This window comes from Drosophila hydei, unplaced genomic scaffold (assembly GCF_003285905.1).
Source record: "Drosophila hydei strain 15085-1641.00,03,60 unplaced genomic scaffold, DhydRS2 tig00008128-arrow-arrow-pilon, whole genome shotgun sequence".
NCBI classification, from domain to species: domain Eukaryota; kingdom Metazoa; phylum Arthropoda; class Insecta; order Diptera; family Drosophilidae; genus Drosophila; species Drosophila hydei.
The window spans coordinates 202,247-227,714 of record NW_022045838.1 but is presented as its reverse complement, the minus strand read 5'-3'; the positions used below and the strand labels follow the sequence as shown (position 1 = coordinate 227,714).

At 38.1% G+C, this 25,468-nt stretch overlaps 1 protein-coding gene across 2 annotated transcripts in view; it reads left to right on the top strand.

Moving 5' to 3' along the window:
• LOC111604503 (connectin) overlaps positions 1–24,918 on the top strand; it is a 160,351-nt gene extending 135,433 nt beyond the window's left edge. For both annotated transcript variants that reach the window (XM_023322596.2, XM_023322595.2), the window contains 2 exons: positions 2,920–3,136; positions 23,819–24,918. In XM_023322596.2, coding sequence (XP_023178364.2) covers positions 2,920–3,136; positions 23,819–24,711 — 1,110 coding nt within the window. In that variant the 3' untranslated portion in view covers positions 24,712–24,918. The remainder of the gene's footprint in view (positions 1–2,919; positions 3,137–23,818) is intronic.
• The last annotated feature ends 550 nt before the right edge of the window (positions 24,919–25,468 follow it).

The window sequence follows — 25,468 nt, the reverse complement described above, 5'->3', positions numbered from 1 at the left end:
CATTGTCATAGTCATAATGATTGGCCTTGTTATCGCCTCAGTGTCGCATTGTTTTGGATCCCGGCTTCCTTCAGATTTGCTACCATATCCATATACCCTACTTGTGCATATGTTTTGCTGCCTTCAAAAAAAAAAAAATGAAAAAGTAAAGGAAAAGAAAATGACTTTCCGTCTTGCCTTGTCCTTTTCAATAAAAGCAAATTGCGTTGCATGTTTTTGCTTGGGTTATCCATTTCATTTTTCTTTTCCTCCCAGCATGTGTGTGCGAGAGTGTGAGTGTGTGTGCGCTTGTGTACTTCATAAATCATTTGCTGTTAAAAGGTTTAGGTGCCTGGGTTTTGTCTGACACAACATAAAAAGCTAAGCAACTGAGCGGTCACCGAGTCCTCAAAGAGATAAATAGATAAACAGCTAAGCGGCTAAGCATATGCTTTCAGGAGCGAAAGTAAAAGTGTTGCCCCAGCAGTTAAGCTTCAAATTTTCTTATAAATTCTACATATGGACAAACTTGTCTTTAATGCAAACAAAATGGGTTATTTTTAACCTTTTCAAAGCCACTTTAAAATAGTTAGCAAAATGCTTATTTTCATATTAAGTTAAATGGGCTAGAAAGGTTGTAGAAAAGGATTTTTTCATGTAGCATTTTCTTACGAATTTCCAAACCTTTTAAACATAGACACGATGGAGAAAATTAATTTATATTTAAATTTTTACATTTTTATATAATTTAGGCGTCAGAATGGACGAGAATGTGATTAATTTTAGCTATGATGAGATGGCAAATAGAGAGGGAGAATATAGCAATTATCGTATAAAATTTGTCTCTTAAACAAATATCGGAGCATATTCCATTAACAAAATAAAAGAGCTGAGATTTTGAGTATTGCAATGGATTTGAAAATCTTATCAAATTAATTTATGTATAATAGATCTTGGTTTTTCAGTTAGCTTCATCTTTCTCTTAGCTTGGCGACGTGGCATTTTGATTAAATAATAATCTCAGACGAAGGTATAGCTGCAAAGCTTGGAAAGTTCTTCAGCTAGAACCCCAAAATGTAGGCTATGCTTCCTTGAATGTTCAGCCTTGAGAACAACTTTACTACATTTTGATAGCATATACTATATATACATTATACTATATTTTCAATACATAAATTCTTCTATTAACTTTAAACTTGAACGTAAACTTCTTATCAATTCTATCTCAGTCGCGCTGCTTACGTCAAGTGCTGCCAGTCGATTTTTTGTTTGTTTTGAATCATAATTTTGTTTACGTAAAAAATTGCCATAAATAATAATTTTTTTCTTCACACAAGCCGATAAATTGGCGGCGCCTCGTAAAAAAAAAAAAATTGTTCCGCACATCAAACTAACAAAAATAACTCAATAAAAAAAATTTTTTTTTATGTCAATCAGCATGGCAAGCAAACAAATAAACTGCTGTGATATGGTATGATATAACTGTATCTTTATCCATATATTTGTGTGTCTTCTACGGACAAGACAAGTGGAAATGGGAAACGAGAAATGTAGGGAAGTTGGATAAATAACGGCACATGTCTCTCGTTCGACTGTTCGCATTTAATATGCATAATTTATCCATTTCACTAGGCAAAGCATATTGAATATTAAATAATGACGAGCCATAGAACTGACTGACTGAGAGAGGGAGAGAGAGTGGGAGTGAAGATGAAGTTGTGGGCCATAGTCAACTTTCACTGGCGCTTCCTTCCACGAAAATAAACACTTTTTTTCGTATAATAAAATTCAAGGCAAACGAATTGGAACATACCAGTTGAAAAAATATGCATCTACATATGTTTTATATGCGGACACACACACACATACACATTCATAAATAAATACGCAAACAAAGACAACACAACAACAATGGCAAACGAGACAACGAGAAAAATGTTTTAAAAAAATCAAGAAAAATATTGAAAAGAAAAACAGTGAAAATAATACGCAAAAATGCGGAAAAATGGCAGTAAATATTTTTTTGTATGCTCTGTCGGCCAGGCAAAACAAAAAATGCCATGAGAGATAGAGGAAGAGAGAGTGGTTAGCAGAACGGAGACGAAACGCCGCACGAATTGTGGTTCCGGCAACAAAAATGTTGATATTGCATAAATACAATTAAGCATGATATATATGTATATATATGTATTTAAAACAAATGCCAATGAGACTACAATATCATATTGAAATACCCATTGGAAAAAAGGAACAAAAGCTTGGATTTTTTATCAAGAAATTCGTATCAATATAAGCGAAGACTAAGACTAAACCGAAAAGGGGATTGCCGTTTTCTAGGACTGACAAGGCGTGATCAACAGCGAACTGAAGCAGAACACAACGTTCTCAGGCCTAAACTATGCTGAACTGAAAAAATAAAACGGCCTCATTTACTGAAGAAATAGGGCCTTCGTACTATGACAACCGACCAGCTCACACCTCCGCCGTTGCCGTGGTACAATTGGTCAAATTTGGCTCCAGACTTGGCTCTGTGCCGCTTCTTTTTGTTTCCAACCTTTTGCCATTCACCGGGCAAAAGTTTCAGTCGAGGAGCTTGAGGAACTCCTCGTCGCAAGGGAGACCTACTTTAGACATCCCGATAAAACTTATATTTCAGACGGGCTAAAGTAGTTTTAGCATCGGTGGGTCAAGTGTGCAAAGCTAACAGAAGATTATGAAAAAAGAAATTCTACTTACACAAAACTACTTATCGTTTTATTCTCGTGGGTGAAAGGCAATAAAAAACGTATATTTATTCTTAAAAAATATTTAAAATTGTATAATTATTAAATCTACTATATAAGTATAGTCAAATATTAGGCTCTCAATAAATTTACATTATTTACGAAGTTCTCGCATTTCCGTATTAATTTGAATTTTGCAATCTCTTTTTATATACAGCGTATTTCGGAACGTGCTTTGGACGGTTTGAACAATTTGAAAACTTTGAATTTGCGCAATAATTTACTAAAGAAAATTGACACCGGTTTGTTGCGTGGCACACCGGCTCTGCTGTCAATCAATGTGCAGGCAAACAAATTGGAAACTCTCACCTTCTACACATTCCAGCCAATTATGGACAATTTGGTCAACAGCACCAGCGAGCTGTTGGTGTCAGGTGAGTCGATCGCTGATAATGAATGCAATTGCTTGACGGACAGACAGACACGACTGGAGACAGCAGTGCAGACATGCTGATATGCAGGCATTTTATTATAATTACGCATACGCCACGTCGGCCGGGTCGACACGAAATGCTGAGCTCAGTTAGTTTGCAGCCGTAAAGTTTTATGACAAGCGGCCTGTGAACCATTCACCTAGTACACATTGTCTAAGCACACAATTAGGCAGGTTACAGACATACGCACACATGCGCACACACGCACACACTTGCAGTTGGATTGGCTTCATTAAGGAAATGTCGTATCGTCATTGCTCAAGTGTGCGCTTCCGTTGACAAAGAGACACAGTTGCCTAGCGTGTGTCAGATAAAGGCTATGCAATATGTGTGTATCAGGAAGAGAGAAAGAGCGAGAGACATAACTGTTGTTGCTCTCTCGCTCTGGCACATTGTTAATTGCCAGCGCATTGAGTACATTCAGCAGAACTGACAACTGGCAGCAGCCGTGGCCTGGACAAAAACCAAATTAGTCATTAAACTGCAATTTTGAAAGCGAGCAGCGGCGAGTCGAGTGCTCCACGCCACTCCACACCACTTCAGTATCCACATTTTTGCCCCACTTTAATGTCGCACCACTTGACTCGACTCGGCTCGACTCGACTGCAAAACTCATAACAATAAAATATGTCCTGCAAAATGGTCGTAGGCAGAAACACAGCCAGACTAACGTCTCTCTCTCTCGCTTTCTCTGTCAATGTGTGTGTGTGTGTGTGTGTTAATAGCGGTAGCTATTAGCGTGTTGATTAGCTCAATTAAAAGGTAAATTAAAGTGAAATATTAAGTGCATACGTTCACATTGTTGTCACGGCCATTTTACTTGCTGTCACGACTTTCATATGCAATCAACTAAAAAAGGGAATTAATATGAAAAAATATTCTTAGCTGCAGGTTCTGTTGTAATTTGCTTATGCAAACCAATTGATTCTTCTGGCAACACTTGACAAAGTATTGCAATTCTATTTTCGTGAAGCAATTCCATCTGAAGAATGTGTAAATAGAGGAAATTTCAGAAAGTTAATGAAGGCTTTCATTTATTCAATTTAATATTGAATATTACAAACATCTGAAATGCAAATATCGAAATTGTTTTGTCTGCATAATGTATTAAAAATATAAGTCTACAGTTTAAATTATAGTTTTCTAACTTGACCCTTCATAAGCTAATACAAGGCAATTGCTATTGTCTGGATCTTGGCCCCAATATTTGTCACCTTAAGGCCTTGCTCAATAGCCCTGGTGCTCAAGTACCATGATTGAAAGTTATAAGAGATATTTCTAATATAGAATTGTATTGAATTTATTTATTATAGAATTGAAAGTATACATTGATTTTTTAAATAATTCATATAATAATTTGAGGCATGTTCTAAAGTTTTGTTGCCATCTTCACTTTTTTAAAGGCAGTCAATCGAATGTTCGCTTTTTATCTTTACTAAATTTTAGTATATTCCAAGTTTATATTTATTTTATTTATTTTATTTGTTAACTTCGTGCGCTCTACCATTACTTCTTAGCTATATTTTCATTATTTTGTGTATCAATATTATATTTATTATGATTATTTTAGCTCAATTTGTAATTGTTGAATACTTGACGAAGATTTTATTTCCTCCTTTAAAAGTGATTTTTATTTATATCAACGGCACGATTAAATAGCTTAATCAATGCAGATTCTACATATTCTATATATACTATGCATGTATGTATGTGTGCATACAATATATATACCTGCAGAAAGCTGCTTTCAAGGCTTCTCAAACACCTTGAAAGCCATTAGCGCTCTGTAGGCAATTTCGTTTTTAGCTTAGCTTGGCAATTAGCCTTTGATGTAACCGCTATGCAATCAGTGGCAACAACATCAATAAAAGTAAAGAATAGCTAGAATGCCTTGGCCCGTGGAATGCATTTAAATATTTAACAACAGCCTTCAAAATCGCATTTCTCTTTCATTTAGCAAAAGTCTCTCACACGCAGAGACACACATGCACACATGAAATTACTGCATATGCACAACCAAATGGCAGTTACAAATGCAACTTAATTATCACACACACACACACACACACACATACGTAAAAGTGAGTGTGCGAGCGAAATTTTCGCTAATGGTTTGCCATTAGCATGACTTATTTAAGTCGAAACAAAAAACTAAGCCTTAGTTAACAGCACTCAACTATCATATACTCTGTGAAAATGAGCTAGAATTTGTGAAAAATTTATTTATTTGTTTGATTTTAATTGTAAATTAGGCATCAATCAAGTCATTAATCAAGCGATTTGTTTGCATTTGCTGGAAAGAACAATTTTTCAAATTTGAGATAAGGCAAACTTTAAAGAGAAATAGACAGATATAATATAAGAAAAATATAGCAACCTGATATATTTGTTGTAACTGTTATAAAGAAGCCGCATTTTAGCTTAAGTCTAGCTATCAATCAACATTTTTGATTGAGTTTGAACAAATTAAACAGAATTTTAACTCAAGATAGAAAAATCTGAACTTAGGAATGGCATTTAGATAGCAATAAGCCTATAAAATAATTATAATATTAAATAATTAGCAGCACGCATGCTAACTCTTACGTTTGACTACCCTTTTGGATAACTTATTTAAGTACAGGGTATAGCATGACGTTGAATGACAGCAAAGCTGAGCGCATTGGCATATAAAAGCCAAACCCATATGTATTTGTGCGTCTATGTGTATATGCAGACGTAATTGCATTTGAGAACACATACACATATGCGCACACATACAAATACACACTCAGGGTGAGAGAGGGAGAGAGAGTGAACGAACGGCAGACATTTGTAAATTGGCTACAAATGACTTCAAATTGCTTTAAACTGCAAAATATTTTCGCATGCCCAAAACTTTTTAATTCATGTGCAGTGATTATGCTCACACACAAGCACACACACTCACATACTCATACATTCTCTCATTCGCACAATTTGCATATGCAGTAGCAAGAGGTTGATTAGAGCGCTTCATCATGGCTCGCAAAAAAAAGAAATATTTAAAAAAAATTATAATTTAATATTAAACTTGAAAGTGAGTTTTCCAAACATTGCTAATGAACCGAAAGAAAATTTGCTGCAAAAAATATCTATAAAGCAAACGAATTTATCGAGCCATTAAGCCACTTGCACACTTAAAGATGAATCAACTGTAGCTGTTGCTGCTAAGGAGGCGGCATCAATAAATAAATGAAATAAGTGCTTTTCATTTGCTGTCTAAAACGAGGCCACAAAAAAGAAAAACAAAAATACATTCACGTCTGCCGAAGAGTAGCTTAAAAATATTCTCTCTATGAGAAATTTATAGGTTAAAACTTGTAGCAGGCGCCTAAAAGATGCAACACTTTCTTTCGCTGGTGTTGAAGCATGTGGCAGGGACGACAGAGAGAGGCAAGATGAATTGGCTGGAGCAACTAAAAGTGGCAAGTACATACACTGAGAGAAACTGACGACTGCATTGCAGTCTCAGTCTCAGTCTCAGTCTCAGTCTCAGTCTCAGTCTCAGTCTCAGTCTCAGTCTCAGTCTCAGTCTCAGTCTCAGTCTCAGTCTCAGTCTCAGTCTCAGTCTCAGTCTCAGTCTCAGTCTCAGTCTCAGTCTCAGTCTCAGTCTCAGTCTCAGTCTCAGTCTCAGTCTCAGTCTCACTCTTGACTCTATTCAAGCATAAAATTTCTTGATAAGAAAAAAAAAATAGAAAAGAATAATTTAAAAATTTTTCTATCATGTTTTGTCTAATAAATTATACATTAGATAGTCTTGAATAACTTAAACTTATAATTTGTGAATAAATTTTGCTGCAGAAATTTACATTTTATGTTACTTATATTGGAACTTTGAACTTAATTTTCTCTGAGTGCAGCAGCACATAAAACAAACAACAAAATTGCAGCTGAACATGTGAAAAACGTCGCCGAGATGAAAGAATGACTCGAAACAGACGTTGACGATGTCGTCTAAGGATAAAGTTGGCGCTGTGGCCATAAAACGTGCTACTTCAGTTGAAGCCTGGTTCGTTTCGTTTGCTCAGCTGCTCAGTTGTTGGCCACATCACATGCCATGGCTACATTCATTTTTGGGGCCAAAGTATTTGCCAACTGCTGAGCGTCAACTAATCGAACGTCAGCCAAAATTTCGTGCCAATGTCCCAGGGCAAATACACACACACACACACACACGCACAGAGAGATAGAGGTGCAAAGGTGTTAGAGCTGTGCACAACTATTTGACAAATGCACATCAGGCAGCAGCTCTATTGGTGTTAGCTGGGGGATTTCCATTAGCGGCAGGACAAATGATGTACATGAACTTTTACAGAATTGAAGCACATGCATCAACTATGCCAACCAGCTGAATCTCCAGGAGAGATGGAAAGATTGAGAGCAAGAGAGCTCAGTGGAGCACATTGTGATTTGTGGAAGACTTGACTTTTACGTAATTGCCATTGACAGCCTTCGAACAGACGCTAAGCTGATTGACATAGCTGCTGCAACAGTGGCGTGGAGATTTCATCCGAGAAACTCAATTTTCTATACCCTATATCATAGTGGGCAATATGAATGCCCTATACGCATTGTGAATGTGATGACACAGCCTTGCGGCTTATACTCTGAGCTTACAAAGAGCTGTCCGTAGTCGAGTCAAAGAGACTTTAGCTAGTGTCACTTGTTAAGAATAACTTATTCAAAGTTGTTATCAACAGTCAATGCGTAGGGTATACAATGAGCCAAAGAACATATGCTCAACTTTTGCTAACAAGTATATTTTGAATGTATTCCCAAACTTATTGAGTAAGCTGGAGTTGGCAGCTGAGACAGGTTTATTTCGGCTCATTCAAACTGCTGCAAAGACAAATGCCTTTTAGCAAGAGCTATCATTATACATAGGAAATATACCAAATTTATATTTCAGAAGAGTATTTACTCATGTTGTAAACTCTTCACATACATTCCTATTAAAGTTATTCGTAAGTTGGCTTATTGTCATAATAGCCAAGTTCTTCTACACATCTGCTGCATTGGAAATGCTTCACACTCATCAGTTGCTAATTGGCAGGTGAGCTGCATCAGTTGTAGTGGGTATTGCTTTAGGGGATTTCGATGGGAACATGCGACAATGGCATATCTGTGGTGCCACTGCACCTGTAGGCATATATATATGTATAAAGAGTACCCAATGCTCACGCCACTTCTGTTTGGGCGTGGAGACCTTTTGGAAACACATGCTGCCAGCATTTAAATGCCATTTGATGTCTGGCAGCCAAACACGAGCACTAAACAATGCTACGGTTTGTCCTTTTCAAGAAGCATTGCGTATGTGTGTGCTGGAGCGTGTGTGTGTGTGTGTGTGTGTGGGTGGTTGTTGTTTGAACAGTGACTGTAGCTTAGGCCATGGCCAGTGCAATGCCAGCTGCACCTATGTCCACGTATTTTGTAAAAAATTTATAGGCACGCCCAGTGCTGTAGCATTTGTTTCAATTCCGTTGGTCATCGCTCGACGTTGGTCAACAAGAGCTACACACCCACACACATGTACACACATAGAGGCAGGGCGCAACACCCATGGGCAGATGCTTGTTTATTTGTATGCGGCTCACGTTTTGTTTGTGTCGTCGCGCCTGTGGCCAGGACCTACGACCATTTCAAAATGCTTTCACTTTAAAGCCAATGCAAGGTTTTTTCACATACGTATTTGCCCAGCAAGCAACACTGGTAATAAATGCGACAACACTCACACCAGCCGCTCGCCCGAAAAAGCCAGCCCAGGTTGAGGGGATTCCGGGCTTTGTGTCCTTCTCAATTGGTTCGTTATGCGCTGGTCGCCCAGTTGCTCCCAAATCGTTAGCTCGAATTGAATGGTTATTGTTTCGAAATATAAATAGGATTTCAAAACAGAGATTTTTTCTGCAACACACACACACAGAACGCAACACACAGAGCACACGTTTTCCAGATTCGCATGACGTTGACAGCTGAAAACTGCAATTTAATTATTTTGCGAGCAGCTTTTTTGTCTGTTCACTCACCTTTTTCCAGTTAATAAAGTTTTTGTTTTAGTTTCAACTTCATAAAATTTCATACGTATAGTTATACACTGAAAGAAATACCATGAATATTGAATTAAGACAGCTGGCATGTGGCAAACTAAATAGAAGAAAAAGCTATTTAGAGCTTGAATTAGGAATTTTTATAATCAGTTAATTTAGAGGGAAACAATTTTAATAGTTTATATTATTACTATACTGAGGAGTAAATTAATGACAAAGATTTTATCAAAGAAGTGCTAGATAAAATTCATATAGAATAGTTTTAACTTAATAAATAATAAAATAATAAAAACTCTATTTTTTTGTTATGCTTAGAATAAATATACTTTGTAGTCTTAATATATTAATCAATATATTTTGCCATAGTTAACAGATAGGCTTGTACAACTCAGCGCAACTTTCCCTCAGTCTAACGCTAATTAGACATCTGAAACATAACATAAACACGAAGAACACCTTTAATATGCTCAGCTCATAATACAGCTGACTTATTTGGGTCTTATATAAATGCTGCTTGCTCTCTACTTATGCTGTTTGAAGAGCAACTAAAGCCTGGTGCGGGAATTTGTGTAGCTCATTTGTAATGCATGCAATGCGATTGTTTGTAGCTTAAAATTGCATTTGTTCGAGCTATAAACGGGCTGACTGAAATGGCAACAATAAACAGGTATTAGGCACTGGCGCCGGGGTCCGGAAGCGAGAATTTATTGAAAGGCATAAAACAGTGAGGCCCGACGAAAAATGTACGAACTAGTTATGTTGCCCCATAAACTGGACAAATGAGTATGTGACACGCACCCGGAATCGACTTTCGATAGTCAATGTCAGCGTCCCACTGATTGCATTAATAAATCTATGGCTCAACACTGAGCGATAGACATATGCGCACACTAATAAGTTTTTTGATTGCCTGTTGAGCATTGGCTGAACAAATTTTATATATATATACATACAACATACACACACACATATGCATATATATGTTATATATACATATCTATATATGTAGCTTAGTGACATGCATGCATAAGTAGCATTTCATTTGGTTTTTGGGTACGTTTCATTGCGTTCCATTTGCAATTTGTTGCTGAACGCTGCATAAATCACTTGCCCCAATATGTATGCCAGGCTCAATTGTTTAGCCATCCACACACGCACACAGTCACACACACACACTCATTCTATACCCTATAAATATTTTAGAATTCAATTTCCGGCAACTTGACAACTTTGCCACGTTTCTTTTGACTATTAAACTCACTCTCTCGCTCTCTCCTGGCGCCCATCAATTTAAAGAACTTGTGTGTGTGTCTGTCATCGCAATTAAACACACACACACACACACATATAGCCCATCGCTCATTTTGCCATGTTTTTGTACTGTGGCTGTCGTCTGCTGTGTGTTTGTGGCATGCGTTTAATTGTCTGCAGTTGATGCCGCGGCATCGTTTTAATTACGCACCTTTTCTATGCAAGCGGCACAAAAAAGTTCAATTGAGTAAAAGCTCGAACTGCATTGGTGAATGCCATAAAAAACACAAGCACACACACACAAATATATATGTTTGTGTGTGTAATATGAAATGCAATTGCGCAATTTGTTTGCGGCCATTTTTCATGTATAATGAGAGCATACAACAATTTCCTTTCATGTCGCCTGACAAGACCCAACGGCATTAACATCAGCAGCAACAGCAAAACGAACAAGAAAGAGAGAGTTCTCTATGAAATCATAGAACTTTTAATACACTTACGGACTATAAAGCTGTTGTGTCTTATAAAGAGCAATTCTCGTTAGTTAAGCTGTCTAAGGAGCTTAGACTTTGGGAAGCTAAATAACGAGAGTTCTGGAGTTGTTGCTATTAATGCTATTCAAAATTGCTCTGAAAGCTAGTTTTTATATATAATATTAAGAGATTATATATATATTATATATATGTAGCTTTTGTGTATGTATCAATTTCAGTGTCTTTCTAAGACACTGCAATTAGCGACCGCGAATATTTGGTTTGAGTCTTGTTTGAGTTGTTTAAAGTGATTACTACTATGGGGGCTATATCTATATGATATATTAATACTGTCTACTGTTACTATATAAAATTGTCCCTGAGAAAAGTTGAAATTCATTGCTTATACTATTTCATAACTCTGAGTAAGCCATGAACTCTAAATAGTTCTTGATCTTGTGCTTTGATCTTTCATCGCTTTCGTTCTCTCTTTCTCTCTTATTCCCTAAATCTATCTCTATCTATTCCTTTCCTTCTCTCTCTCCTCTCTTTCTCTCTATCTCTCCCTGTCTCTATATCTCCATCTTTCCTTCAGAATCTTCTATATATCTTATCTTATTTCTCTCCCTCTCTCTCTCCTTTCTCTCTACACAAAGAGTATTCATTCTGGCATACCTTAAAAGCCTTTTTACCCACACTCCTCATTAAGTAGTTCAATTAAAACTTAAATGCATATTATTAATGAGTTTTTATTGTTTAATGTGCAAAACTTTTGTCTGCCTCGCGGCCAGCTTTCGTTCGCTTTGTTTGACAGCACACACTGGCATGAGTGTGCGTGGGCGTGGCCATGACTCTGTTGGCGAGTGCGTGTATTTGTGTTAAGTTTCACCTCTCTGTCAAGCTGCTGCATATTTTATAACATATTTCACCGCACGCATCAATTTTGTAGCTCAATCCACTCTCCCTAACTGATATCTGTGTCACATTTTAAATCGCTTGAAAATTAATTGATATCATTATTATGGGAAAACTTAGAATTGCTCCATTTCGTGACTTGATTTCCGTGTCATAAAACTAGAAGCGCTGAACTAATTGCCAGCGTAGAGGTTCAAAAGGAAAAAGAGCTAGGCGAGCAGCTTATTTTGGTTCACGTTTCAAGTGCAACGGTAAAGATGATAGACTGAGAGATATGCTGTACTTCACATGCTTAAGTTTGAGTGTTGGATTGAGATAGATTCCTGGATGTGAAGACAAGAAGTATAGTATCTTAACTAGTTTCTTCAACAAACACACAATAAACCCCACTCAGCCTTCTACAATCTCTTTTACTAGGGCATAACAAGCCAATCAAACGAACACAACTAAACAGACAACACAGTTTGCAGCGCATTGTGAAGGCTTAACAACGCCCAGGCAATATAAGAAGTAGTTGTCTCTAAAGCCGCAACCACTGGCGCGCCCCACCCTCTCCGCTCGCTGGTGTCATTTGCCACGGTCGATAATTAAAGCCGCTTCACTTTGCATATGGCGCACAACAAAGCCAAATTGCGTGGAAGGCCCCTAACCAACGGCTTCCTGCCAGCTCTGGCCAAGATTTAAGCCCTTACGGCTTTTGGCTTTGTCACACAGCTAACTGATGGCTGATCATTAACGCGCTTTATTAGTTAAATTTATTATAATCAGCAACAACAATAATGAGAGCTGTGGCGCATAACTGGTTTCAATTGCTATGCAGCTTTAGCTTTAGCTTTAGCGGGAAAACCGCTGCACAGTTTTGGCTATCAAAAGCTTATAGCCGATTCTTAAGCTAAAGCGCGGAGTATATATATATATATATATTTATATATATATATAATTTATGCAGACAATGCATTACACGTGTTAGCTGTCGTCCTCCAATATCCTTAACGGATTTACTCAACTGCGCATAGCTTGAGCTTCGCTTTAGGCCGCTGTCTTGGAAGCTTTGCTTTTAATACAAATTCATGGTGTACTTGACAGACACACACACGCACAAAGGCTCACCTGAGTGTGTGTATTGTAATCTATCTTAATATATGCATAGGCTGGCAGTCGAGCTTCAATCTCCCCGCTGAATAAAGCGCGCCTGATTTTCTCGCCTGCGGTTTTTCACCTGTGCCCACAAATTACCTCTTGATTATAGTTCACTTGCTGCTGTCGCTGTCGCTGTCGCTGTGGTTGTTGTCCTTATTGTTGTTGTTATTGCTTACCTTAATTTGACGACGTGTGTTTTAGAGACATTTTTGTTTGGTTTATGGCTTGCGTTGCCTGGCAACTGCCTGAAGTGCCTCATCAATATGCCTTTCGGCATTTGACATGAGCATAAATCGAATTACTTACATGCTTTATTTATTTATACATACCCAGTAGATTTTGTGGGAATATTTTTGTAATAACAAATGTTATTTATAAGAGTGGTAAACTTATAGGAATAATTATCTATAGTATATAGACTTATAGCTGATATGCTTATAGCATATAGAATTTTCTTGAAGTGTTTATTTTTTTATTATCTTTAACACTTTAAAGAAACTTAATTGTTTTTATATTGTTATGAAACACACATAAAGATGATTTAATTAAGAGAACTTTTGTTTCTATCTTTAGGCAACAGAAAATTGAATGTGAATTGCTCAGTAAACATGAAAGTAATTTATGAATATTTTTATATATTTTATGTTATATTTTTTATATTTATATTTTTATATTTATTTACAAAATAAGAGTTTGCCTGCTTTACAGGGTAAAAACTGTTGAAGCAAACAGAGTTTTGTTTTGATAGATTGCGTGTAAGCGAAAAGTAAACTCTAAATGAGAAGTGCTCAACATATAAATGTGTATATCAAATTGTATTACAGAGTCTACTGAACTATGATAACTCCTAAGTAGGCTCTCTTCTGCAGAAGAAGTTAGGAGTTGAGAGTCATAGTTTTGATTGATTGGCTTAAATATATACTCATTTATAAGTAAACTGCAGACAGAGAAGATACTCAAGCAAGTTTTACAGGGTATACAAAGTCTAGAGTTTTTCTGTGAGAGATAAAAAGTCTATGATAATCAAACTTTCAAGCTTATTTAGAAATTAAATGTTATATTCAGAAACTAATTTATTTGAAATTTAAAATGGCAATTGCCAGCTTTGCGGGGTGTGCGGCTGTTTAGCTAAGCACCTTTTGGCCAGGTCAAAAACTCATTAGACCAACTCATTGAACATAAATTGCAGCTGGCTGCCCCAAACGACAAACATTTAATTGAATATTTTGCCCAACTTATTGCCGCATTCAATAAATACATATATAGAGTGAGAGGGAAAGAGAGGGAGCATCGCATAACTCTCTGTCGTAGAGTTTCTGTTTCGGTCGAGCGGCTCAATCGATTAGAGCTGTGCAGCTGGCCATAAATAAGCACAAACTTTACAATATGTAATAATTTCAATTTACAATGTGTCCCCCATATATAAAGTGTATAATATATACATATATATATAAATATATATGGTCGCAGCATATCTTGTGTGACAGCCGATGCGGATGTAAACGTGTTGGCATTGATGGATGCGAATTGCATTGGCACCAGCTAAAGGAGTCGAGCTTCAAGCGGACATTTGAGTGCACAATTTATGTCAGTTGCTCGTTTGATATATGACCGCTATATGAGACATATAAATATATATATATATATATATATATATGTGTGTGTGTATGTCTGTTAATAGACTCACATTTCAGTCAGCATCTCGCTGTTGCAGTGGGGGACAGGACAGCTTACAAGTTGCCACTTGACTTGCCAAATCGCAGCGCAATAACAAAAGCCTCATTATTTATTTATATAATTTGTTATTGTTGTTGTTGTTTTTGTAGTTGCTTTTGAGATCAACCCCTGGCATAACCCTCGCGGCGACTGCTCGCATATTTTATTAAATACAATTCAATAAGAGCAAAAATCATGAGGGCTTTTTGAAGATGATGTTGAGGGAAACCCTCAGAAGCCATAGCCAAGGATGAGCGCTGAGCCGGAGTTGTAGCAGAATCAAAGAGGATGATGCAATGGCTATTTTGGCAAACATTAGGCAGCGAATTGGTCTACTCAAAGGCGGCTGGGGTGTTAAACGGGGCTTAGAGTGGGGGTTTATACTCCGCTAACATGTTGCTCTGGCTTGAGGGTGAGCTGTTATCATAGCTGTTGTATAGTTTGCTATAGCTTGTTATTGTTATGAGCACATACATTCATATATATCTATTTGTATAGCCGTATTTTTTATGCGATTTAGCATATAACAAACACATTACTAACGCACCCCAGCCGAAACAGAAAAAACCCAGCCACTCCCATGCCCTGCTGTGCAAATATATTTTGGCAACGGCAACTTAATGCTTAGCCGAAGGGCTAATATTTATGCGAGTGTGTGCGTGCGTGCGTGCATATGTGTGTATTTGTGTGTACTTTAACTCGCTTGAGTGGTCATATTTGATCGGCGCTCTTGATTTTCCGTTTGCCTCGTTTTTTCCCCAATTGATTTGGAAAGTGATTTTCCTATTCTTTTCTCGTTTCTTCTTTTTTTTGCTGCCGTCTGTGATTCGTCTTTGATTTGTTTATGCGATTTCATAAAATATTTATCCTCAAGCGTAGTTGTTAAATCGCCTGCAATGACTTTCCCTTTTCGCAGGCACGGCAGCAGAGGAAAAGGGGAGGCGAGGCTGGCTGACTGCCGCCTCAGGGGCGACATCCTGCATGCAGCTGTCTGTCGAGTGTTTGATCTTCGTTTGCTTTGGTTTGGTTTCGTTTTTTTTCTGGTCTGCTTATTTGACTTCACGCTCGATTGCCAAAAATAATTTGATATGAAAGAAATAAACTGTAATTGTTTGCTGATTGAAAGTCGTGGCACGAGAATTTGCTCACTCGATTTCGCAGCAGCAGAATTTAAAGAAATATTTAATATTATTAAAAAGACAACAAACAAAATTGTTGCGAGAATGCGAGAAAAAAATCTGTGTACAAGTGATATAATTTTATGGCTTACTCGCAGTGCAAATAAGCGAGAGCACAAAACAACAATTGTAGCTAGGGTCCAGTCCAGGAGCTGCTACTGCTGCTCCTCCATTCATTCGGCGTAATAAAAACATTCAATGAGCTCGACTGCCCCCAAAAACTGACCCAGCATAAAGAAAATTGGCGAGAAAAGCGACGGCCATTGAAATGGCTTTCAATGGCTATGCACAGTCGAGGGCGTGGCACATAAAAATGTATAAAAAAAAAGTAAAGTTACCAAAAAAAAAACGAGAAAAAAAACCCATTTGATTTTGAATAAATTGAGTAAAGTTGCAGGACGCTAAAAGGGCCCTGGACCTGGTCTGACTTTTCGGTTTCGCCTCTGCGGTAGCAACAAGGCAGGCAACAAAATTAAATATCTTTCGCTACTGCGTGCTCCTTCCCTTCGACATACGACGCATTGCGAATGAGCGTGCGAAATCACGCACAGCAATAACAAGCCAAAAAACAAGCTAAAAATAAGTAAAGCCGGTGGAAAAAAACGCGCTAGAAGAGAAGCTCATTAAAAAAATGAAGGCGGCTTAAAATAAAAGTGAAGGCTGCCAGTTGAATGAGAAAGCAAATAGCTGCTTGAAAAGCAGGGCTAATGCATGGGAAAAACGAAGTGTATATACCCTGTACTTAAATGAAAGCAGCACAAAAACAGATGAGAAACAATCTTATGCAAATGAAAACCAATGTGGGTATACCCTGTAATTTTAATGGAAAAATCAAGCAAATGGAAAACGTAGAGTAGATTCCCTTCAGGCAATTCTACAGCTGACTTAAGCATATGTAAAACAAAGTCTACATACCCTATACTTGACTGAATACCAAAATACAGTTAATATTCCAGGCGGTTGAATATGAAATGAACAGTGAATATGAATGACTTCGATGAAAAGCCAAGAAATAGCTGAAAGGCAAGCTTAGGCTTGTGCTAAATAAAATAAAAACAACTAGTAAAAGTAGTTCAAAGAAATACTCTTATACTCTTAATAGTATTCAATATGATAAGATTATAAAATTTCATTATTTTTATAATCAATTTAAGTTTCAAGCCCAAATTTCGCTCTTAACCAACAGACATTCTGGCTCAGACAAAATGTGAATATTCATATATATTTTTATTTTTGTTTCATTATTTTTTCATCATTAATAAATAATAATCATTTAATTTTTTACATTTAAATTTTTTTATATTTTTTGAAATTTAAGTTTTTAATTTTTTGTATTTAAAATTGCGCATATGTACGACGATAAAAACATCTTTGAAATATAAATCAAGGCTCGAAGGCTGCCTGTAAGAAATCTCTATACATTTCTATATACTCTCTTATATAGAATATTTCGAATATTACAGAAAAAATACACTATAAAACATAATAGTGATCTATAAAAATAACTTCTAAGCATTAATGCAATTATTATTTCGATATAAACCAGAGCTTATAGCTGCAAACTTTGAACATAAATGCCGAAAACACATCATGCAAACACTTAACTCAAATTCATGGTTCGAGTCCCGCTGCTAATTAATCTATATGAATATCTATTAGAAGCGCATAAAGTTGTTTAAGCGAACTTTCGCAACTATTATTAAATGAAATGCAGAAGCACTATGACAATATTGTTGTACCCACTTTAAAGAGAGAGAGAGACATCGTTCAGAGAGAGGGAGAGGGGAGAGTGTGAGCAATAGAGTATGAGTATGTGCCGTCTCTTCTGCCCAGCCACCCACACACCCACAGTTGGCGCTCCCAACTGGCCGCAACTACGGCAACTATACAAAGCGAAACTTTCGACTTCATTTGCATACATAGCGCTCTCGAGCAATGTAATAAAAAATGATAAAACTCTCCAGAGAGCTAGCGCATATATACGTATATATATATGTAGAAGCTCAGGGAGCTGGGTTGGGTTGGGTAACTGCTAACTGTGCGTGCTGTCCCCTGGTGGCGTTAGCGGGTCACAGGCCACAAACGAACCAGCTCCCCAGTTGCCCGGCTCGCGTCCTTCCACGCTCCTCTCTGGCTGCCCACATCTAACCGAGCCACCTAAAAATGAGGAGGAGCTGATTTCTCAGAGCAAAAGCTGCGTTGGCTGCGGCATTCATTGTGCAGCCAGGCGCTGGGTCGGGATCCGGTCAGAAACAAAGGCGGTAACTAGGCCAGCAGCAGCATCATCTGCGTTGATTTTCAAGGGGCAGCCAAGGAGGCAGGGCGAATGGCCAGGCTCAACTTTTGGCGCCCGTGTTGATATTTCAAGCAGCTCAGTACAAAAAAAAGAAAGTAAAACACCCATTCGCGTTTTCTTTGCGCTTTTCAAACTACACGGCGAGAAAACAGGCGGTTGTTAAAAAAAGGCAGCAAAAAGCAGCTGAAATGGGAGGTTAGGGGTAGCTCCAAAAAAAGAAAACCTAAACAGCGCCGCTTGAACCAATTAAAGCAGCGGACCTGCAATGATTTTCTTTTTGCTTCAGTTTTCCTTTTCTTTTGTGCCTTCTGTGCGTGTGAATTGGTGTGTATGCGTGTGTATGTGTGTGTGTGTAGTGTAGTGTATTAAATTTAAAATAAATGTTTTTCTTTTCATGCCGCTGGGACAAGGCGGCAGGGCAAGGCAGACCAAGCTAATGAAATGCCATTTAGAGAGCGCGCGTGATGTATGACAGCGGCCTCTGACGCTGCTCCATTAAAGCCAAAGGCATCGATATCAGTGAAATAGCGAGGAAGCTGGGGCTGCGTGGGCAACTAAATAAAATTTAATTTATATTAATTGTGTTTTATTTTTGTTGTATTGCAAGCAAATTAAAAGTTGTAAAAATGAAAAATGCCAGGAAGTATTGCGCGGTTAAAAGCAAATATATAAAAGCTAAAAGAAAAATAAAAAAAAATTAAAAAAAAAAATTTTTTATAAAAAGAAATTTTTAAATTTTTAAAACAATTTTAAAAATTAAAAAAAAATATTTAAAATTTTTTTTTATTAAAAATTAAAATATTTAAAAAAAAATTTTTTTTCAATTTTTTGTATATAAAATTTATTCTAATATCTCTTAAGAAATTTCCCAGCTCTCTGAGTTTTGTATATTATAAAATTTAAGTATACAGTTTTCTGATTTCAATAACCATTTATAAATTATTTTATATTTTGATTTTATTCTCCTTTACTCAGCTTAATTTACTTGATTTCTATCGTTGTTCTCACATTTTCAGTTGATTTCATTTGAAGTTGAAGCTTGGCAGCAGTCTTTATCATAATATCGTGTTCTAGAATTGCAGCTGTGGCAAATGGCAATGACAACTAATTATGAATATGTTTCGGCACATGAACTGCCTTGCTCACAGGCAAACGGACGGGCAAATAGGTGGACAAGCAGACGGACGAAACGGACGGAACTATTTGCATTAAAACTGACCAAACAAAGTTCAGCTGAGTCTAATTTGGCTGGTTGCCTGTTGGCACAGAGTACACACGCACACACACGCACACACACTCACACACATACGTGAACTTATGCAAACAGTTAGTACTTGAAACTTGTTAGTCAAAGTGTAGTCGAAGTGTAGTCGGGGCAGCGTGGTCTCTCGGACAGCGCTATGAAAATGACAATAATAAAATTTAATGTACACATATGCATGACTCCTGCTACTTATATGTGTGAGTGCGTGTGTGTGTGTGTGTGTATGTAAATTTCCCTTGCTAACCGTAAAAACGTTTCCGACTGTTGCAGCAGCACCAAAAACTAAAAGAACTAAGCTGCAATGTCATGTGGCAGGCGGCATGAGGCACAGTTGAAAGTCATCTAGTTTAGTAAGCAGGCTATCAAAGGAGAGGTTGGCAGGGGGCTGATATAGAGGGTGTTGTAGGGCCTGGTGGAGTGGTCTTGCAGGGAACTAGCAGTACTCGAAGTTCATTGCTGGCAAAATGAGACGGGCGTCATTTTAGCGTGTGTGTGTCTGTGTGTGTGTTGGAGTGTGTGCAGCAGACCAAAACACTTCCTACCGCTTTGGCCAAGTATCATTAAAAATATAAAAGTATTTTATGCACACACACAGGAACAGTTTGGTGCACATTAAGCCAGTGCACATGACTATCCTATCTGTGTGTCACATACAGGGTGTGTGCGTGGGTGTGTGTAACTCATGCCATGTATTTTTGAGGACATTGTCGTTAGTATTTCTATGCTCTAACAAAAGGTATTGTAACTGAGTTATGAAATGTGCAGAAGCATATATATATTATATATCTATATCTATATTTTATATATAATATATTATATTATATATATTATTAACTCAAGATGTATTCAGCTTCTTAAACCTATGTAATTATTCCTTTTTTCTTCATTCACTATTTCGAAGAGCTTCGTTAAAGAGTTTGGCTCTCGCAACTTTATGTAGCTGATCATTAGAGTATTTTTGATGATTTCTAGAATTTGTTGGAAAGTTGTTCTATATCATAAATCTATCAACGGAAAATTATTAAAATTCAGACTATAATATCTAATATATCTAACTTGGTCAGACCCTTTCTTCCTCTCTGATCTTTCTCCTTCTCCAATTCTATAACTCATATTCCGCTGAAAATTTCTAGTCTTATAGATACTCTGCCAATATTTCCAGCCATGATTATATCATCCACAACAACATAATTCATTTTCTTGGCTCACACAATTTCATAGTGCCCATATGTATTTTTTAAGGGTATCTTATCTGCTACCGTAAGATAACTCTATCTCTCTCTCTCTCGGTCTCACCCTTTATGTTTTATGTGCCGTGCTTTGTGCTGGCTGCTGGTTGCTTTTCTGGCAAGTCATTGTCATTTGGTCAGCTGCAAACAGCTGCCAGTTTTCATCTATGAAGAGCAGGCAACGACTCGTTCCACGCCTAGCTCCCTGACTCTGCCTGTGCCACAGTTTGTGGCAGAGCCAGTGGCAACCAGTTCATTATCATGTTAATTTTGTTGTAATTTGCTTGCTAAATGTTGCCAAGTCGTCGTCGTCGTCCATTTGGAGCCATTTTCCGGAGTCGCTTCTCTTTGCATATTTAACTTTATTTATGCTTTTTTGCATGTTTTTCATATGGAAAATTAGAATTTTTGACTTCTCTCAGCCAGTCGGCTACGGCTACCCTGCCTCGTCTTCTACTTCTTCTTCGACTAATTTGCCAACTATTTTCGCAACGAAAGTTTTCTTTTGTCGTTTTGTGGGCAACTTTTTGGGCGCACACACAAAGAGAATATGTCACGAATTGTCATCCCGATCGTTGGGAATTGGAGCTGTAGCTGGGAGTCACATTTCTAGTATTTCTGGCCTTTGTATGCCCACAATTGGGCCCACAGACTATGCTATTGTGTGTGAGAGTGTGTGTGTGTGTGTGTGTGAGTGTGTTTGTGCTTGTGCTTGTGTGCTCCGCTGAGCCTTTCATGTGTGCGTGTGTTTGTTTGTGTGCGAAGCAAGGATAATGATGTGCACTGCTCTCGACTGTGTATGTCACTCAGTCAGTCAGTCAAAGAGTCAATATTTTGTTTGTAACGTTTATGCTAATTATGCATGTTGACATGGAAAACTGTGTCACCGTACGGCCCTAATTATACTCGAGAGATTTGCCTGCACATTAACTAGCCTCTGCCAATACCTCAGCCAAACCCTGCTCCTGCCTCCAATCACCAGAGGAGCTATTACATATTCGTGGGACTGTCTCGTTTCCCATACAATTAACTTGTGAACTTTGTGTCGATGGCAGACATAATATTGTTAAGTTTGTCAAAAATATATTTTCCATAATTCAAAGCAATGTAGTTAGCCTTGGCCAAGAAGAGTTCGCAAGACTTGAATCACATGAGAAGCCCACTTATATTATATTGGCAATGATGATACTTTCCCTAGTTATGCCCTGTGGAATATATTTTATATTTTTGTGTTTGAAGATAGTTTCGTGTGAAGGAAAGCATAAAGATTTTCATTTCGAATTTAGCTTATGAATCTTGAATCAATTAAGAATTGGTCTCGATATTTATCGATTTTTTGTACATACATAGATACATATCGGTACATATATATATCGATAGATATGTACATATATCGATATACGTATATCTGAAAGTATTATTCAAGTCGATAATTTGTTTTCAGTTATCGATATTTATCCGTTTTCGCTTTTAAAATCGAAATACCTCTATATATATATATAGATATACAGTTTAATATATATATATATATATATATAAATATGATAATTCCAACTACTAACCCTAAGTCTATCGAGAGCTGTTGAGATGAACGGTATGTTACATATAGCTGACATACAGCCTTTTAAATAAATTGATCTTGGGCAAACAAATTATATTCAATTAAAGCAAAAATTATTTGAGTTGTGGTTGCTCTGTGGCTCTGCCGACAGTTGTTGAATCACTTCAACAGACTCTGCAAATAATTTACACACTCGACTTAATGAGCAGCTCTCTGGTGGCTCATTGGGAGATGTCTGTGGATTCGGTCTTCGGTCCTCGGTTCTCGGTCCTCTATTTATGCGCTCAATTTGAAGCTAAACCGTTCGAACTTAACTAACCAAACAACAAATTGGTTTGCGCACGAAACGAATCAATGAAAATCGATGCAGACGCAAGCTCTGCCCAGTCTGCCGTATGTTGTATGCTGTATGCTGTATGCTGTATGCCGTAAGCTGTATCCTTGCAGCCGGCAACCCGCTGGCACGCTTGGCCAAAGCCCCCGGCAGCAGGACTACAAAATAATTGACAGCAACAGCAGTTGGGCGTTCAGCTGAGTGACAGAGCAACAGACAGACGCAGTCAAAATCCAGCTGGGCTGATGCAATCCAGCGCCAGCCGAAACTGTGGCGTCTCCTCTAAATTGGAAATGTCATTGAGGCGTTTAACTTGCGCACCGTCAACGACATGGACAGCGAATTGAAGGCAGGCAGACGGTAAAATCATTTAAAACGCCCTGACCTCGCCCAGCCATACGGATTCCATATCCTGATGCCCGCTTCAAATGCAAGTCTAGTCCAAATGACAGCCAATTGTTGCAGGCGGCCACTTAGCAGGCGGCTGTTGCCAACGGCCAGACAAAAATGCCCTCTGAACCCGCTCACCTGTATAGATCATGCTGACAATAGGCTATGCTTGTGATACCCTGTAAAGAAATCGTGGGATTTCTAGCAGTTGTTCAGCTGGAAAATTAAATACAAATTGTTGCCTACCGAAAATATTGGAATTTGCTGAATAAATTTGCCTTTAATCAAAGCATAGAGCACATATGCTTGCTGCCACACTTCATACTGATTGCACAAGAAATACAAAAGATTTTTAGCTTATTTAATTTGCATATTGTGGTAGAGAGTATGGAGCTGGCCGCAGGGCATGTAACACTCATGCACGCTCAGAACTTGCTGTTTTTTGACTTGCTTGTCAGATAGTGACTTGAGATATGCATACAACTGACAACTTAATATCGAAAGAATAAACATCAAACTCGTGGCAAGAAATAAAATATGTTAATAGAAGAAAGTCAAGTAGAGAAAGGAAACCAAGTGCAACAGCTAACAGGATAAAAGGTAAAGAAAGAAAGACAAGTACGCCGGCTTACAGGGTATCTAGCAGTCGCTCATACTCGAGCCCAGCTCACTTTTTTGATTGCCAGCTGTAGTAGGAATGGCACGAGGAGTTGGCTGCACAAAATCTTAACAAAAGCAATATATTATATATATATTTTACTTATTTCCCACTCTTTTTTGTCTTCTCATTCTCTCTGCCTCGCACAGACAACAAATTCATTTGCGACTGTCGTCTACAGTGGATCTTTGAATTGAAAAATCGCACACGTCACCAGCAGCTGCGCGACTCATTGGAGAATTTCATTTGTGCACTGCAGGAGCCGAAGCTGTCGCACTTCGTCGATCCGGTGCCATCGCACATACTCGATCTGTTAAACTTTGGCGGCTTCACAGCGATTGGCAGCAACAGCGCCAGCATGGGCGGCATTGGCACCAGCAGCAGCAGCAACGGCATCAGCAACTATGCTAATCTGGAGGAACTGAGCAGCAACAATGGGCTGACCATGAAAAAGCACACGTCGAGCAAATCGCGACAGGCGTTGCGCGGCCAGCGACAATTTACGGACAATGCTGAAAATGTGGTCGAGTCGAAGCTGCGAGTGCGTCGCAAGCGTCAACAGCAACCCGAACCGGAGATAGGAGGCGTCGCTGCCGTGGCGCAAACACAAAAACGTTTTGACTACTACGACGAGGCCAATGGCAACGGACACGCATCGGGCTTAGGCCTGGCACATGGCTTGGACATGGATGATAATCTGAATTTGCATAAACAAAGCAGTTTCTATGGCGCCTCTGGACTGGCTCACAACGATGTTGACTTGCAGCAGCAGCAGCTGCAGCCACAAGCTGGCGATGCACTCGATGCTCTGGCCAACAAGAACTCGATAAACGTTCATCTCTTCATACTAAAGCCGGAAATGCTGCCCTGCCACGATGAGCTGAGCGATCCCACCGAGTTGCCATTGTCCCGTGACCTAATGGATGTGCGCAGCAATGCGGGCCAAGATCTGCTCATCAATGGAGCAAACACAATGCAGGTGCCACTTGGACTACTACTAAGCACTCCAATGCTGTTGCTGCTGCTGCTCAGTCAGGGTTGAGCACACATGAAGTCGCTCTTCAGCCCATATGAGTTTTAATTGTAAATACTCGTGAGCATTCATTTGGTTGTTCTACAGCAAAAATAAACTAAATACTAAAGATCTTTTCATATGGATACAGAGTAGAACTTTTGGAAACGAGCTTCAAAAAAAAAACACACACAAAACAAAACCCAAAAAAAAAGATGAAAGAGAAAGAAAACTAAAACACAAACCCCTAAAGTCTTGTATATATGTAAAAAATGGAAATTCGATAAACCAAAAAGAAAAACCTAAACTTAATTTAAAACCTAGCTGTTAGCTGTAGCATTAGTCTTGACTTTGACAACAACTTTGAACCGAACTACAAGCAGCACTAAGAAAACCAATAGGAAACACACGAAAAATTTCAATTAAAAACAAACCAAACCAAAAACATAAAGAAAAACCTCCGAACAAACTGGCGTTTCATTTAAACTCAAAAAAAAAAACATTAATAAAAAAAAATAAAAAATACTTAAAACCAGCTAAAATTTGAAATGGAAACCAAAAAGTGAAGAAAAACTTAACACTGTACTACATAGCTATAGTTTTTGAATAGCCATACAGTTGCATTATTTGAGATTCCGTTAACTCTTTAACAAGGTACACACAGTACAGTGAAACACTTGGAAAGCGCTAAACGTCTTAGGTACACAGTCAAAAAGGCCAACAGAGTCCAACAGAGGCAAGCCTGTAAAATATAATTGCAGAACAAAACATACGACAGCTGAACGTT